The sequence below is a fragment of the Octodon degus genome, unplaced genomic scaffold (genome assembly GCF_000260255.1).
Source record: "Octodon degus isolate 3935 unplaced genomic scaffold, OctDeg1.0 scaffold00058, whole genome shotgun sequence".
Lineage (NCBI taxonomy): Eukaryota > Metazoa > Chordata > Mammalia > Rodentia > Octodontidae > Octodon > Octodon degus.
The window spans coordinates 4,690,549-4,709,568 of NW_004524634.1; the positions used below are offsets into that span (position 1 = coordinate 4,690,549).

A 19,020-nucleotide genomic window follows, 5' to 3' on the forward strand; every position below is an offset into this window, starting at 1 on the left:
TTAATTTTTAAAAATATAATATGAGAATGCTATATATAAAAACCTAGATATAAATACTTTTCTTGGACTATTTGAAGTATCAAAATTGGCTCTGTAAATGTTAAAACCTTTAAATGGACCAAAAAAAAAGGAAAACATTGTTCAAATCTTTTTTTACTTTGAAAAACAATTTAATCTATACCTGTTTTTATGATTGAATCAAATTATCAAAGAACATGTTTTACTTAAAATGTTAAATGTACACAGAAAAATATGGTAAACTTTCCAGTTCATGCCACAATTGTTACATAGTGGAAGCTAATGGTACTTTTTTCTAATATATAAAGAGGCTTGGGTTTTTGGTTTTGGGGGGAAGCAGGAGGGTTGCTTGTCTATTGTGTTTATTATTGTTTCCTTTTCTGTGCCATCAAATGATGTCATTGTTTCAGAAGCCTCAGTTCAAGTGTCCATTACTGGGGATGAGAACCTTTCAGACAAAAAACAGAAAGAGGATACCTTCAGTCAAGGGGGAAAGACTAAGACTGCCTGGCTTGAAGAACAAGAACCCTTGCAAAAAGACACTGCAGGTAACTCAATGGGCTTGTTGTTATACTTTGATCCTCTGGTCTTCTAAAATAAGACTATTCCTTTACAAATATAAACAGAAATGTATTCTCTAGTCTCTTCAATCCTCTGTCTTGCTAATATGTAAAACAGGACCTTTCTAGCCACATTTTGGTATGCTTCAACAGTTACAATTGGTATTTTTAAGACTCTTTGAGGTTTTACCTAATATTTAAATATAATACACAAATCTCATTCCTAGTTCATTCAATGGGCTTTTTCCTTTACTGGTAAAACATTTCAATGCCATGAGGTACTGATTTTCTAATACCATAGTTGTACATAGCGTTTGTTTAGGCATTATTGGTTTACTTCCAGATTACCTATGTAGTTATTTTACTTCAACAGGAATATGCTAATTAAAAATACCTGTAATAGTGTGAATACATTTGGCTTACCTTTGTCTCTGAGAACAAGACAGAAACAACATTGGTGCCTATTCTCTTCTGTTGCTCTATAACATTGCTGACCTTCATTCTCAAACTGTGGCTATCAGCCTATATTCTAGCTAACAGAAAGAAAAAGAAAAAAAGTATATTCCTTTCTTGGAGGGTACTTCTTAGAAGTTATTTTTACTACATACTCCCCTTATATCCTCTTGGCCAGGCTTAGTCACATGATCACACAAAGGTACCTTGCCAAGTAGGCTGGAAAATATTTTTGTTATGGTAAGTATATGCACAGCTAATGTTAGAGTTCTATATTTATTTGTTATTTAATATTTTAGGGAAGGGTATACAGGGTGTTCAGGGTCTCACTACTAGATTGGACTCATAGTGATCCGCCTGTTTACAGCCTCCCAAGAGCGGGGATTACTGGTGAATGCCACCACACACAGTATCAATTGCCCTCTCAGTATGCTTTGGGGGTGGGGCCAGCACAGCAGGCCTGGGGATCGAACCCCTGGCCCCTGTGCGTCCTTGCAGTGCTTTAATCCACTGCGCTATTTGGCCAGCCCTTAGAATTCTATATTAAAGGAAAAGGAAAACAGAAATTAGAAGACAGCTGGTATCGGTGCTACATTTATAAGCTGGAAACACATTTTAGAGCAAAATTAGCAACTTTTATTTATTGTGTCTTTTTTTGAGACAGGGTTTTGTTATGTAGTTCAAGTTGACCTTAAACTCATTTTGTAATACAGGCTAACCTCAAACTCATACCAATTCTCCTTCCTTAGCCTCACAAGTGCTCGGATTACAGGTATGTACTACCATGCCTGGCCTATATTTAAGAGTTAGCTACGTTCTGAGAAATATTACAGAATAGCTCAGTGGTCTAAGTGCCTGCCTGGCAAGCGCAAGGACCTGAGTTCTATCCCTGGTACCGCATGCTGTGCTGGCCCCAGAATCCCAGGTGCACTGTGCCAGCTAGTGAAACCAGGCATGGTGGCGCATGCCTGTAAACGCAGCACTGGGGAGGCTGAGACAGGAGGATTGCTACAAGTCTGAGCTGCATAATAGGACCTTGTACCAAATAAATAAATGAATGAAAATAAATGAATATATCCCTTTGTTATTATTGCTGAATGAATATTCCAGAAGGTTTTTATCTCTGTTGCCCTTAACAGTAAAATCTAAACTTCTTTAGCATTCTCTTAGAACACTAGCACCAACTCCCAATCTTTTTAATACTAGTTCTCACTTCTTTTCCTTATAGATTCTACAATCAAATATGCAGTGTATATATTCTGTCTCTTAGCAGAGCTTATCTTCTCCTGATTCCCATATTTGTAGCCCTTTGCCTGAAACGGCTTTTCCACCTCAGGTGTGTCCCATTTTCTAACACCCATCAGTTCTCTAGAGTTCTTATAATTCTTGATTAGTTTTTGTCTGTGTGTACTTAGAATTTTTTATCTCTCTCATGATATTTTTTTAAACTTTGTACGACATCTATTAATATAAATGTTCTTTTTTCTCCATTTTAGGCCAATTTTCTAACAAATTTCTGATCTTTTTATTTTTTCAGCACCAGTACCAGTGCCTTCACATAGTAGATGCTTTAGAGGCATTTTAAATATTGTTTTGTCAAGTTGCTATTGGTGATGTTACTTTTCCTCTCTTAGGTTCCAGTGATGCTACTCCTGCTGAGCACACAGCTCAAGTACAAGGTGCAAAGGTTGAAAACCTGTCAGACAGTAAAGCCACTAAACAGGAGATTGATATTAAGGCGACCATTCATAAAGAGGCCTGGACAGAGGAGAAAGAATCCTTACACATAGATATTTCAGGTAATTGTCTGTGTGTCTGTCTGTCTGTGTATCTTGAGTGTCAATGTCTATGTGTCTCTATTTTATTTTGATGAAAATACAGCTTCATGATTTAAATAGGTCATTCTTTATAATGTGTAAGTCATTTTAATGCTGCTTTCTTTTGTCTGTTTGGATGCACATATTGGTTTTTAAAATAATTTTTTATTTCTGGGAAAGGTATAGTAATTTAGAAAAAGAATTATAAGGAAATAGAGTTGGTCCTTTGTATCCATGGTTTCTATACTTTTGCAGCCAGTTCTAGGTCAGAAGCATTTGAGGGAAAAATTATATCTATTTTGAACATGTACAGACTTTTCCTTTGTTTAGGTTATATGCAAATACCTCCCATTTTATACATATATATGTATATGTATGTCTCTCTACTTATCTATCTCATATGCACTTTATATTCTTATTTTATATAAGGTAATTTTGGCATCTGTGGGCAGTTCTGAAAGATACTAATGTCTCAGTACCAAAACAAGGAAAATAATCCAATATAGTCCAGTAGTCCATAATAGTAGTGGGTTATCCATAGGACTGGCACTGTCAGAAGTTGTTGACTTGACCCTTTTACAGTTCAGCATATTAATATGGCTTTACTTTTCATACCTCATTTTTATACTTTCATGCTGGATGGTTAAGACCAAGATACTAAGCAAGACCTATATAACAAGAAATATAACTTTTGTATCTGACAAGGTCAGTCAAATCCCCTCATGATTTATCCTGAAACCCTGTACCCCTGTTTGCAGATCCTTTGTCAGTGTCAAAGTCACAGCCATTGCTTGACCAATTTGCTCACTGTGAAAGCCTGAGAGAATGTTTTCTCTCCATGAGACTCTCCTTAGGCACAGTCTACTTCATTGATCACTTTCCTCTGTGGCCCCATAATCTCCTTAGTCAGAAAATTTGGGCCACAACTGAGTTACAGGATGTTATAGTACAGATTCTCCTATGTCCTGAGTCCTCACTGACCTTGAAAGACTAGGGCCAAAATGTTGGCTGTCCTTGCAGTCGTTCTTTTTCTCAAATTTTTGGTCTGCAAACTTAAGTTGTTAACCCTCCAGAAGAAAAGCTTTTTTTTTTTTTTTGAATCAGGGATTGAACTCAGGCTCTTGTGCTTGCCAGGGAAGTGCTGATTCTACTGAGCCATGTCTCCGGCCCCATAGAAGAGAAGCTTAATGATATTATTACACTATAACATAGGCACTTGAGCTTAGCCTCACTCTATCTATCTGAATATCAAACATCTTAGACATAGCATGGAACAGGTATTTTCCATCAAGTATTGTTAAATTAAACTTTAAATCCCTACAGGATATGAAGAAAAAAAGTATTTTAAAAGATAGGAATAAACAATTACATATTTTTATACAGAAATTTAGAAATCTAAGCATATACAGCATTGTAGCAGGATAGTCCTATGACATCTTTTTTTCTTGTCTCTTGCAGACTAAAAAAAAGGGGATACAAATGAAGGACCATTTTGTATCTGTATATACAAAATAGGATAGATATACAGCTACTTTCTCTTAATTCAATGAGAAGAAAGATTTGTACTAATAGTGTTTGGACAGGATATCATGTCTGCATCTTATACTATGAATAACCACTATGAAGACAACATTATGCAATATATTATTGAAACTGTCCTATTGATCGGTTTTGAAACTGTCTCATTGCTCTTTGTTTCTCAGTAAAATTAATTAAAAAAGAGAAGAAAAAAAAAAATCCCTGGCATGCCAGTCTGTCTCTGCCCCTGGCCCCAGGGTACACTGAGACTGTAATTGAGAGTGGGTAGACCCTGCCCTAAATACAATACAAAAAACAAAACAAAACAAAACACATGTATAGGTACAGTATTTAAAAGAATAAAATTTACCTCTAAAAGAATTAAGCTCTAAAACATAAGTAAAAGAACAGAAAGTACATTTGTAACAAAAAATAAAATGGAAGCAGACCTAAAATATGATTGTAGCCAAAGTAGTACAATATTTCATTTTGATTATAGCCAACCTAGTATCTCATTTTGCCTTGATTTGCACTTTCTTCATGACTAATAACATTGAGCATGTTTTCTTAGGTTTATTATCTAATTTTATTTTCTTTGGCAAAATGTCAAAACAGATGCTGGCCTGGTTTTTAATTAGGTTGTGTTTTTATTATTAGGTTATGAGACTTCTTTAGTATTCTAGCTGTGTACCCTTTATCAGATACATGATTTGCAAGTATTTTATCCTATTCTGAAACTTATCTTTGTGTGTGTGTATTGCTGGGGATTGAACCTAGGACTATATCCACAGCATAATTTTTCTTGATAGTATCCCTTTGAAGGAAAACTTTTTAATTTTAGTTTATCTTTTATTGTTCATGTTTTTGGTATCATAGCTAAGAATTCTTTAGTAAGTCCTCGGTCATGAACATTTATATCACTGTATTTTCTCCCAAGTATTTTATAGTTTTAGCTTTTACGTTTAGATCATTTATCCATTTTTTAGTTAATTTATGTGTGTGGTATAGGGGTTCAACTTTATTCCTTTCCATACGAATATCTAGTTGTCATATACCTATCTGTTAAAAAAAGCATTTTGTTTACTGAATGGTCCTTTCATACCTGTACTGAAAATTAGTTTACCACAGATGAATAATTGTGTTTCTGGACTGTCAGTAATAGTCTGTTGACTGATACATTTATCCTTATCACAGTATGTCTAACTTACTTTTCTCTTGTTGCTAAGACAAAATACCCAACACCAGAATTTAAAGGGGAAAGGTTTCTTTATTTCACAGTTTGTAGTGATTTCAGTCTATAGTTGACAGGCTCCAAGGCAGAGTGGCATGTGGTAGACTGGTATCAGAGAATAGGACAGTTCATGGCATGCAGAAAAATAGTAAAAGCAACAAGTGGCCTTCACAGTATCTATCTGCTACTTATGCTGTATCCAGGTTACTGGGATTGGGTAGTATTAAACCAATCAGTAGACTCATACAGTAATCACCTACCCTCAATCCTAGCATTGTACTGTGAATCAGTCTCACACTTTAGATCCTTCTGCCTCTAAAATAGCCCCACCTGACTGTACAAAGCTTTTAGGGGGTATCTAGACACAAGCCGTAAGACAGCACCATTCTGTCTTTATTCAAGAATAAAAAATAAGTGTTTTTTTTGTTTTTATTCTTTAATCAAGAATAAAAAATAAATGTTTTCAACTATTGTTTAGTAGTAGGCTTTGAAATTGGAAAGTGTGAGTTCACTCTCTTGCTTTATTTTTCAAAATTGTGTTGGCTCTTTAGGTCCCTTTTAATTCCACATGAATTTTAGAACACCTTAGCAGTTTCTACAAAATAGCAAACTGTGGTTCTTAATAGGGATTGTTTTAAATCTGAGGAATAGTTCGAAGAGGTATTTCTTTCTTAATGTTAATACGTTTTTCAGTCTATACCATGGATGTTTTCCATTTATTTAGATTAATTTTTTTGTACCAGGGATTGAACTCAGGATCTTGCGCTTGCCAGGCAAGTGCTTATTCTACTGAGATATCTCCCCAGTCCTATTTAGATTAATTTTACAGCATTGCTTTTTAGTTTTTGGACTGTAAGTTTTTTTATTATTTGCTAAATGCATTTTAAGTACTCAATTTTCATATTATTTGATTAGAATTGTATTTGGACATAGGCATTTAATTTTATAATTCTGTATGTGTTAGTAAATTAGCATATAGTATACATATATTTGTAATATTCATACATGTGTATAACTACATAACACAGTATATAGTTTTGCTTCTGTTTTGTATGATGAAGATTGCCAGACTGAGTAATTAAAACTACATTTGTATGTGCCTGTATATATTTGACATATATCCATATTCACGTTTTTTGCTTGAGCTAAAACTATTTTAATTTGATTTTCAGCTAAATTAGTGTAAGTATAAAATTAATTTTCAAACTTTTGTTTTCTGAACTCTCATTCAACTTCTAGTTCTAATAGCTTTTTATGGATTTTTTTAAAGGAGGCTAGAATACAATTCAGTTTGGTATGTTTAAGGTTTGCGATGGCTATAGTATCCAAGTAGATATATGAAATACATAGATGAGCATATGAATTTGGGGCTCAAGAGAGAAGTCATAGCTTGAAATGCAAATCTGAGAGTATATCAGCATCCCAAGAAGAGATGAGGTCATGTAAAGGAGAACATAAAATAAGAACATTTCCCAGAGTTGTGTTTGTGTGGAGGTCATTAATCATATTAGTAAGAGTAGTTTTAGTCTGGTGGTATGGCTATACTTGGGAGTAATCTGAAAACTACATTGGGGTAGAAAAAGAGATAAAGGAGAAGAAAAAGCCTTTTTATAAGACCACTGATGACTTCTTTACAGTTTCATTGGGGATTTTTAATGTGGATTTGAAGGGCCACAAACATTTAAACTGTAGTAGATAAGGTATGATTGTATTAGAAAATAATACTTTTCATATATAGTGATTATTAAAAAGTAAAGCTTGAAGGTGGTATAATTTTTTTCTTCCCATACATGTACTTGGTACAGGGTCTCACTATGCAGCTTGGACTCATAGTGATCCTCCTGTTTTCACCTTCCTCAGTGCTGGGATTGCAGACATGTGCCGCCATATCCAGTCTTGGTGGCCTGCTCAGCAGGCGGGGGGTGGGGGGGTGGGGGGGTGGCAGGGCCGGCATAGCATGTGATGCCGGTGACTGGCACAGGGTGTCCTTGTGCTTGCCTAAGCAGGCGTTTAGTCCTCTGAGCTGTCTTACTGGCCTTTATGTTATATATATTTTATTACAACAACAAAAAAAATTGGAAGGCCTATCAGGCATGATACTTTGGATTTGATCTTTAGCAGTAGAGAAAAAGGAGTGGTGGTGAGGATGATTCAGAGAAAAGGACTTTTAAAGAAACTTTTAAAATATGTAAAAAAAAAAAAAAAGACTTTTCATTTCATGCATATATTTATTGATGATGAAAATGAAATGTCAGGTTTTTTAGTTAAAAATGGGGTTACTAGTACTCGTCTCCGTTTCATCAGCAGTAACTTTTTTATAAAAGAAATACACATACAATTATTCCGCACATATAGCAGTGGGTGAGTGTTTACAGCAACTGATCTTTCTAATGATCTGGAAAACTAATTGTTTCCTTGAGGCCACAGAGCTGGCCAGTGGCAGAATGCAGCCCAGGAAGTTTTTTGACCCAAGGTCTTTTAATTTGACTCTGCCAGTCTGGCTACTAAGCGCAAACCATGAGTCTTTTGTGCAGGCAGTGCATTTTCTGAAACTTTATGTAAGTTTCTGTTTCCTTCAATCTTTGTTCTATATCTGAAGAACTCAGTACAAATAGTATTGCTGATGGGAATACAAATGTTAAATTCTTTCAAAATGTTTTTGTCTCCTTTTCAGAGTCTGAATGTCATTCTGAATTTGAAAATACTACTCATTCTGTCTTCAGGTCAGCTAAGTTTTACTTTCATCATCCAGTGCACCTACCAAGTGATCAAGATACTTGCCATGAAGCTTTGGGAAGGAGTGTTTTCATGAGACAGTCTTGGAAAGATATTTTTCAACATCATTCAGACAAGCATAAGGAACACACTTCTCTTTCTCCCTCTTATCAAAATGTGGACAAAACTAAGACCGATTATACTAGAATAAAGAGCCTCAGTATCAATGTGAACTTGGGAGACAAAGAAGTGATACATACTACTAAAAGTCAGGGCAGAGATCACCCAAAAAGTAGCATGCAGATTAATGATTCACAAAAGGACTGTAAGATCACCTCAGAAATAATGACTCAGCACACTGTAAGTTTGAATGAACTCTGGAACAGGTACCAGGAGCGACAGAGGCAACAGAAACCACCTGATGTCAGTGACAGAACAGAACTATCCTTAGTGGAACGACTTGATCGGTTGGCTAAGCTTCTTCAGAATCCCATCACAAATTCTCTCCAGGCCTCAGAAAGTGTGCAAGATGATAGCAGAGGGGAGCGAGAAATAAAAGAATGGAGTGGTAAAGAGCGGCAGAGAAAAAGCAAACTTCAGAAGAAGCAGTATAAAAGTCCAGAGAAGGGGCATAAAAACTTAGGTGATCTTAAAAAACACAAGGTACTTTCTGGTCACCAGACTGGAGGCCCCAACCAGATCAAAATTGAACAGATTAAATTTGATAAATATATTCTGGAAAGACAGCCATGTTTTAATTCTGTCAGCAACACATCTTCAGATTCTAGGCCCTCAGAGGAAAGTGGTTTACTCACAGAAACTCCTACCAACATTCTTTCTACCACCACTTCTGCGGACTCAGATATATTGACCCAAACAGATAGAGAGGTGGCTTTGCACGAAAGGAGCAGCTCCATTTCCACCATTGACACTGCCCGATTGATCCAGGCTTTTGGCCATGAACGAGTATGTTTGTCACCGAGACGAATTAAATTATACAGTAGCGTCACCAACCAACGGCGGAGATACCTTGAGAAGCGGTGCAAACACAACAAGAAAGCACTCAATACAAGCCATCCCCAAATGACTTCTGAGCACACCCGAAGGAGGCACATCCAGGTACATGGCTACAGATTCCATCTGGCAATGTGACTGCTTTTTTAAATGGACTTTTAGTTCATCTCTGCACATAGGTGAAAAAAAAACAACAAACCGCTTGCCCTTTCCTCTCTATAACATTTCTTACCAACTGGAAAAGAGTGAGAAAGTGTAGTACAGTGCTATTGTGAGTTGTCATTCTTTTCATCAACACTTATTTACCAATTACCCCTCAAATTAAGGGGTTTGCTGCTAGATGCATCAGAATCTGCAAAATATACCCCTGACGTCAGAGAGCTTCTATTTTAGAATAACCTGTATTCACAACTATATTGTCTAGTTTTTGTTTTTATTCTTTCCTCTGGTCTTTCAAGAAATATTTCAGGTGCTTTTAAATACACACAGTACAATTCTTTATAAAGCAAATGAACAGTTGGGATAGAGAAGTTAAAACTGGGATGAACTATAATATGATTTTTTTAAAAATAAAGGGAGCTGGAGTGATAGTTCAGTGGCATAAGCACTTGCCTTGCAAGTGCAAGGTCCTGAGTTTGATACCTGGTACCACAAAAATAAATACAGATTAATAAATGTGAGTGACGGAAACATTAAAGCCAGAAAGGACATCAATACAATATACCGGGTAGATGTATATGCTGGAAGTTAGCTACAGATTTGGTATTCTGTTTTAGCACATAATGTTGCTAGTATTTTGTTATCAATAACATTGCAAGAAAGGAAACCAAATTTTTAAGAGCATTACAGATATTTCTGGTACAGGCATCTAAGGGATATTATTTCATCTGTCTACAAAGAAGGCATGTAGCACATGTAGCAGTCTTCCATAGCCTCCACACAATAGATTCTATAGCAAATAGATTAGAAAGTGAAGGCAAACCTCAAGGGGGATACAAATGCAGATCATTGCTTTACCCAAGAACAAAATTTAGAGTACCCACGCAAGGGAGTACTCTTCAAAGATAAATGCTATGTGCATAGAGTATGGAAAGAAAAGTGTTAGAATTTATATTCATTTTACTCAACCTTTTAAAATTTATTTTTGTATATTTTATATGAATACAGTATCTGCATAATTTATAAACTTATCTATTTTTGGCAATTTGTGCTAAAAATATTTTGTCAGTAGGAGTGAATTATCAGAATTTGGAGAACACCATTCTAAAGGAGGTGTGAGATACACAGTTTACCATAAGTAGTATTTCTCATAATGCTTTAGGTAGGTATTAAATGTCAGTCATGGACTACATATGTTATAAACATTTTTTAAGTAATGAATTCAAAATAACACAGACATAAAGATGTATAGAATATCAGAGTAGAAGGTGTGTGTGTGTGTGTGTGAGAGAGAGAGAGAGAGAGAGATAAAATACACAACATAAAATTTATCATTTTGACCATTGTAAACACTTCAGTGGCCCGCCAGATAACCCAGTGAATTAAAGTGCCTGCTTAGGCAGATGCAGGTTCGATCCCCAATGTGCCATGCCGGCCCCAGCCTGGGGGTGTGCTGAGAGGGTGATTGAGACCGGGTGTGGTGGCACATGCCTGTAATCCCAGTGCTTAGGAGACTGAAAACAGGATCACTATGAGTCTGATCTGTGTAGTGAAACCCTATAGACCCTGTACTAAGAACATTTTTTTAAAAAACTTGTATAAAGTAAGCACTTCATTGTCATATTTATACAGTTTTATAACCATCACCACTATTTAGTCTCAGAAACTCATTACCTCATGGAAACCTATATCCCTTAGGGAGTAACTCCTTATTTCCCCTTCCAACCAACCTCTGGAAATCACTAGTCTACTTTCAGTTTCTCAGTACTTAACTGTTTTGTGTAGTCTTGATTTTTATATTAGTCTTCTTTCCTGTATCCATCTTTTTTCCATTTATTTTTTTTCCCCATGACTGCATTGTTTTATATTCGAAGTAGCAATGCGCAAGGATTTCAGTCTCACCATATTCCTGCCAACAATCATTTCTCCCCCTTCCTCACCCCCATAGCTGTGCGAGGTAGTGCATCATTTTAGTTTTTGGTTTATATTTCTGCAGAGATTAGCCATGTTGAATTGGTTTTTTATGTGCTTATTAGCCATTTGTATATCTTTGGAGAAATGCCTTAAGTTCATTAACCTTTATGAGTCTGGCTATTTAGTTTTAGTTAGCTGAGCTGTAGGAATTTTCTATATATTCTTTATATTTTAGCACTCCATAGATTGTGTTTTGTGCTATCCTTAATTGTTCTCTTTGACTTAGTTTTTTATTTTGATATAGTCCTACTTCCTTTTTTTGTTATCTGTGCTTTTGGAGTCCTATCCAAGAAATCACAGGCAAATCTAATGTCATAAAGGTTTTTACCAAGTGTATAGCTTTTTCATTTAGATCTTTGATTTATTTTGAGTTCAGTTTTATAGATGATGTACGGTAAGGGTTTACCCTCTCATTTGCATGTGGATATCCAGTGTTTGCAGCCTCATTTGTTGAAGAGATTGTCTTTTCCCCTATTGAATGTTTCTTGGCACTCATGTCAAAAATTAACCATATGTAGGCTTTCTGTTCTAGTCTATCTGTTGATCTTTATGCTAGTACTATGCTGTTTTGACTTACTGGATCTTTGTAATAGACTTAGCATGAAGTGTTCTTTTTTCCGAATTGTTTTGGCTGTTCGGAGTCACTTTGAGTTTTATTTGACTTGTACTTAATATTTTGTTCTGTTCATATAGGATTGGAAGTACAGTTGCTTTCTTAATTTCATTTTGGCTTATTGCTCATGTATAGATGTATAGCTAATATTTGCATGTTTACCTTGTGTCCTTGTTGGATTCTTCAGAATTTTCTACAGATAAAATCCTGTCACCTACAAATATATTTTTATTTCCTTCTAATTTGAATTCTTACTTTTATTTTCTAATTATTCCAGCCAGAATATCCTATGTAGTATTGCAGTAGAAATGCCAAAGGCAGACATTCTTGTTCATGATCTAAGGGAGAACACTTTCAAGCTTTTGCCATTGAGAAAAATATCAACTGTAGATTTTTCACATGTGATTTTTGTCCTGAGGAAGTTTCATTTTTCTAATTGAATGAATTTTTTTAAAGAGTTTAGTTTTTATGAAATGCTTTGGAGCTTCTATTGCTTTGTTCACCTAGGGTTCCCCCTGTTTTTTCTGTTAACATAAGGTATGTTTATTGACTATATCGTATTGAACCAATCTTGCATTTCTGAAATAAGCCCCACTTGATCATGTTAGTCCTTTTCCTAAAGGATTTTTCTCATCTCTAATCATAAAAGATATTAGTAGTTTTCTTATCCAAGTACCCTGGCCTCACTGATGTTAATGTTTGATACTCATTCTTTAAGTATGTGATACACTTCACCAGTGACACCATCAGGCATATACTTTTCTTTGGGAAAGATTTTCTTATAACTGATCTAATCTCTTATTTTAAATATATTCAGATTTTCTATTGCTTCCACTTTGTGCCTTTTCTTTTGTCATTGCTAAGACATAATACCCGGCACCTGAAGTTAAGGAAAGATTTATTTGGCTCACAGTTTGTGAAAATTTCAGTTATAATTAGCTGGTTTCAGGGCAGGATGGCATGGCAGAGAAGCATCACAGAGGAGAAAGAGTCCAAAGCAAAGTCGGGCTGGCAGAAAGTAGTGAGCAGCAACAAACAATGATACCAGTCCTCTTTCCGTCCCTTATATTTTATCCAGGCCACCTGCCCTCAGTCACACCCATGGTGGAACACCCTTAATCATACCCAGAACTATGTCAGATCAGTAACTGGACTAATTTACTAATCACCCCAGATCCAGCCATCTCTGAAAAGCATCACCTGTGACCCATGAGGCTTTGGGGAGGCCATCTAAATATAAGCCATAATATTTTATATGTAATGTAGTTCTTGGAATTTGTCTGTTTTTCTGGTCTCTTTCATTCACTTAAACTGTAGTCTTCATTTCCTTTGCTTGTATTGGCTTAGTTTCTTTTTTCTAATTCCTTTTAGCTTAAAGTTAGGTTATTGATTTCAGATTATTCTTTTGTGACTTTTCCTTCTGAGCATCACTTTCACAGACATAAGTGTCCTAAATTTGTTTTCACTGTATCCTGTGTTTTAGTATGTTTTTCATTTATTTAAATTATTTTCAAATTTCCTGTTACATTTTCTTTGACCGTTTGGTATGTAAGACCATGTTGTTGAGTTTCCATGTATTTATGAATTCACCAATTTGCCTTTTATTAGTGGTTTGTTTTTATGCCACTGTAATTAGAGATAAACTTTGTATTAATTCATTACTTAAATATATTATGCCTTTTATGCCTTAATATATGGTCTGTCTTAGAGAATGTTCTGTGGGGCCTTAAGAAGAATCTATATTCTAGTCTTGTTGGTTATAGTATTCTGAATATATATTGTGTGTAGTTGGTTAATAGTATTGTGCAAATCTTCTATTTTCTTGTTTGTCTTACTTTTCTATCCATATTGGAAGTGGGACATTACTGTGGAATTCTTTCTGCATTTAGTTCTATCACTTTTTAGCCATGTATATTTTAAGGATTCATTGTAAAATGTATGTATGTTTGTAAGTGTTATACATCATGAGTTGACTCTTTTATTAGTATAAAATCCCTTTCTTTTTCTCTTGCAACCATTTTAAACCTACTCTTGTCTATTATTAGGATAGCTACCTTAGCTCTGGTCGGTAGCTAAATAATAACTTTAGTTTTGGTTATTATTTATTGGGTGTGTCTCTATCTTTTTATTTTTAAACTCTTTGAATCTTTGGATCTAAGTGAGTCTTTTTGAGATATAGCTAATCATTTCTTTTTTTTTTTTTTTTTGCACTACTGGGGATTGAACTCAGGACCTTGCACTTGCCAGGCAAGCGCTTACTCTACTATCTTTCCGGCCGAAGCTGATCATTTCTTATGATCCTTTCTGTCATTTCTGTCTTCTAATGGTCAGTATAACCTATTTATAGTTAATCACCCATAGGGACTTATTCCATTGTGCTTTTTATTTATTTTATTTTTATTTTATTTTTTTATTTTTTTTATTTTTATTTTTAAAAAAAATTTTTTTTTATTTTTTATTTATGAGAGAGAGAGAGAGAGAGAGAGAGAGAGAGAGAGAGAGACAGTAGTGTGTGTGTGTGGCCAGCTCAGCCCACCAGGGGGCGGGGCTGGCTGGCATGTGGTGCTGGGGGATTGAACCGCGGTCCCTGATGCTTTGCCAAGCTTGTTCTAAGTAGGTGCCTTAGACCACTGAGCCATCTCTCCAGCCCCTGTGCTTTTTATTTCTATAGATTATAGATTTATTTGTTTCTCAGTTCCTGCATTACTCTTTTTAAAATCATTTTTGTAATGTATTGTTTTGATGTATTTCATCTTTTTTGATACTTTTTTATAATAGTTACTTTGGTGGCTACAATTAATATCTTAAGCATATAACAACATAATACAATACTAACCTAGCTTCAGTAGTACATAAAAGCTGCTGATAGGGGCTGGTGGGATGGCTCAGTGGTCTAAAGCACCTATTTGAACAAGCTTAGCAAAGCAAAGGGACCACGGTTCAATCCCCCAGCACCACATGCCAGCCAGCCCCGCCCCCTGGTGGGCTGAGCTGGCCACACACACACACACACACACAAATAAATAAATAAAATTTTATAAAAGCTGCTGATACACATTTCTATCTTTATCTCTTATCTTCCTATGTTGTTATAGTCACAGATTGCATTTTAAATTTCTATTCATTGTGGATTTGTAATTATTTTGTGTATTTTCTCTTAAATCATAGAGGAAAAGGAGAAGTTATAAACCAGAAATACAATAATGCTGGCTTTTAAGTTTACCCATGAAATTGCCTTTAGTAGGATTTTTCTTTGTATGATTTCAAGTTATTATGTAATATCCTCTCATTTTAGCTTGAAGGGTTTCCTTTACCTTTTTTTATAGGACGAGTATACTGGTAATGAATTCCCCTGCTTTTCTTTTTAATCTGGAAATCTCTGATTTTCTCCTTCATTCTTAAAAGAACATTTTCTTGCAGAGAGCTTTCTTATTTTACTTAGGTTTATTTTTTATTCTTATCCTTAATGGTTTCTGATGAAAAATTGGCAGTTAATCTTATTGAAGATTCTATGCCTCTTTATGTGCTCTTACTGCTTTTAAGATTATCTGTATTTGGCTTTTTGAGAGTTTGATTATAATGTATCTTCAGGTGTATAGATCTCTTTAAGTTTATCCTATTAATACTTCATTGGAATGTTTCATATCTTTTCTGTAATTTGGAGGAGTTTCAGCTATCACTTTTTTCAAATTTTGGCCTCTTCTTATTCAGGGAGTTCTGCATCTATTTAGATAAGCTGGTTGATGTCCTCTAAGTTTCTTTGGCTTGGCTTATTTTTAATTCACATCAAATCTATTGAATTTCTCATTGAATTTTTCACTTCAGTTAACATTTTTGCTTCATAATTTCTAAAAATATAGAATGTGTGAGGCTTTTGGTTTAATCTCCAGCAGTAGAAGCTCCATAACTTGTATTTAATTTATTTTTGCTAATATTTTGTGTTTAGTGAGATATTGTTCTTGTTTCCTTTAGTTGTTTATCTATGGTTTCCTTTAGCTATTTGAGTATATTTGATGTAGGTAATTTAAAGTCTTTGTCTATTAAGTTCATTGTCTGTGCTTTCTGTGAGGCCATTTTGCCTCGGCCTTTCAGCCCCTAGAATGGGCCGTTTTCTTCTGAAAACTTAAAATTTGAATGTGATAATGTGATAATTATGGGCATTAGATTCCTCCTTTCTATGCTTTATAGTTACTGTTGGTTGTGAATTAAGATTATTAGCAGTTTAGTGATATTTCTAGATCATATTCTTTGTTGGTGTCTGCTGTCTTTTGTTCAGATTTCCTTAAATCCTTCATCCAGAAAAAGAAGAAACAAACAAACAAAATAGTTCAGGTTTTTGCACTTCGTGGTTATTACTAGGGAACTCCTTAAGTGCTTAACCAGATTGTTTACAACTCTGTGTTAGCTTTCCCTCCTGCTTACACAGAGCCTGAATATCAGCCAGTGTTGAAAGTTTGTTGTGTTTTCAGGTCTTTTTCAAGCACACACATTCCTCTAGTCATGCACTTTCTAGTCCAGTTGGTGTAGTCAGGGAATTTTCAAAGCCTTTTGCTCCAAAGATTCGCACTGTGTTTCTCCAGTTTTTATTACATCTGTTGTTTATCATAATTTATTTTGTTAGGTCTCTTATGTCAGTTCTCAGAAAATACTCAGGCAAGTGGAAACACCCAATTCCTTAGGAACAAGCTACCTTTCACATTCCTGACATGGTTGGTTTTGATAGTTTTGCCAGGTTTTTTTTGATATTTATAGGAAAAAGAATCCCCCCTCCACACACACACACACACACACACACACACACACACACACCCCATTTTGGATCTCTGTTCCACTATTTTTGCTGGTCACTCTCAAATTGAGTTATGTGTCCCTCCTACAATATTTACTATTCATTTTTGTCATTTTGCACCAAAACACACTGTCTTAGAACTCTACCATCTTTTTCCTGTTTGAGTTCATGCCGAGTAGCCTGCAAGAGGGTGCAAACTCCACTAGTTTCTATTGTCTCCAGAGATATCACATCCTTATACACTTGGCTTCAACTACTTTAGTTTCTATGCTACATCGTATATGAAACTTGAGGATGCTATGCTAAGTGAAATAAGTTACAAAGAGTTCCTTCCTTTTAAAGTCTGAACAATAGCTCAAAATATGTATCTACTATACAGTATTTTGTTTAGACATTCACTCACTGATGGACATTTGGGTTTTTTTTCACATCCTAGCTATTGGGATAGTGCATGTGGTGATCCAGTTTTCCCAGCACTGTTTGCCAAAATAACTGTGCGTTCTCTGTTGAGTGAATTTGGCATTCATGTCGAAAGTCATTTGACCAAATATCTGAAGGTTTATTTCTGGGTTCTCTGTTGCATCTGGTCTGTTTGTCTTTTTTTCTTGTATCATGCATGCTGTTTTGATTGCTGTATCTCTGTGATATGTTTTGAAATCAGGAAGTCTGAGTCCTCTAATTTGTTCTTTTCTGTATTGTTTTTGGCTATTAAGAATATTTGTTAATACTATCCTATGAAAAATTAAGAAACTGGCTGTGTTGCTCCTCTCCCACCACCATACACATTGTACCCTGCCCCAGCCAACCAAATTGTTGTTTTATGACTTTTATAGCACCTAATTATAGTAGTATAGTAACAACATTGATTAGCTGTACAGGGGCTGGGAATGTAGCTCAATAGTAGAATGCTTGCCTGGCATACATTAAGCCCTTTGTTTGGTCCCTGTCAATCCCGCCAAACACACATATACACCAAAAAATAAAGGAGAAGATTATAAAATTTTAGTTCAGCGTCATAAGATCATCAGTTGTTTTACATAGTAATGCTTTTAAATATAGGATCAATATTTATCAAGAGTTTTTTTTCATATCATTATGTACAAGTTTTTTAAATAGTTTTTTTTTTTTTTTTTTTTTTTTTGGCAGAACCAAGAATTGAACTCAGGTCCTTGCGCTTGCCAGGGAAGCACTTATTCTACTGAGCCATCTCCCTGGCCCCAAATAGTTCTATTGAGTAGCATATTTTTAAAAAAGATATGCAGGAAACAGCATGTTTTAAATTCTTGCAAATTTGATATCACCATTTTATTTTATTTATTTTTTAGTTATGTAATGTTATGTTATGTTATGTTATTTTTGTACAGGGACTCGTTACACAGCTCAGACTTGTGGTGATCCTCCTGTCTCAGTCTCCCCATGGCTGGGATTACAGGTGTGTGGCACCAAGCCCAGTTTCGGTGGCTGGCTCAGCACACCTGGGATGGGGCCAATACAGCATATTGTACCTGGGATCGACCTAGGTCCTTGCACTTATCAGGCAGGCCCTTAGACCACTGAGCTATCTCCCTGGCCCATTACCTTTTTTAAAGAACAACATCTTGATCAAGCATAAAAGTCTTGGATAGCAATCCTTAAGGCAAAATTCTGTTAATTTTGCTCCCTGCTTTCTGGGTGTAAGCTAATGTTTATGTGTCAATGTCTGATACTTTCTCCATTCTCTATGATTCTTTTGTTTCTGGGTTCTTGTAGGTTTAAAAAAATTGTTTCTTTTCCAGGGTATGTCCCAGTATTGGTTAACCTCTTGATTTTTTTCTTATCTATATAAAAATCACATACAGTTCACCATTTGAAGCATATTATTCAATGGTTTGTAGTACATTCAGAGATTATCCCTATTTTGTCTCCACCCTCCCACCCTCCCGCCCCCCCAAAAAAGAAACTGTCTTTTAGCAGTGTCTATTCTCCTCATCCCAGCACTACCCAGCCCTGACCTGTCAAGTATTTATCCCATTTTCTATGGTGTGGATTTACTTATCTTAATAGAAATGGAATCACACGATATAGAACCTTTTGTGTCTACCTTGTTTAACAATGTTTTCAAAGTTCATCCATGTTGTGTCACATACCAGTTTTTCTTTCTTTTTTTTTTTTTTTTTTTT

General features: G+C 35.4%; 1 protein-coding gene across 1 annotated transcript in view; it reads left to right on the forward strand.

Moving 5' to 3' along the window:
• The window catches only part of Alms1 (ALMS1, centrosome and basal body associated protein), a 238,310-nt gene that overhangs the window by 200,930 nt on the left and 18,360 nt on the right, over window positions 1-19,020 (forward strand). Inside the window, exons 15-17 of the mRNA XM_023718405.1 lie at window positions 429-566; window positions 2,666-2,830; window positions 8,272-9,431. Of these exons, the coding sequence (XP_023574173.1) occupies window positions 429-566; window positions 2,666-2,830; window positions 8,272-9,431 (1,463 nt within the window). The remainder of the gene's footprint in view (window positions 1-428; window positions 567-2,665; window positions 2,831-8,271; window positions 9,432-19,020) is intronic.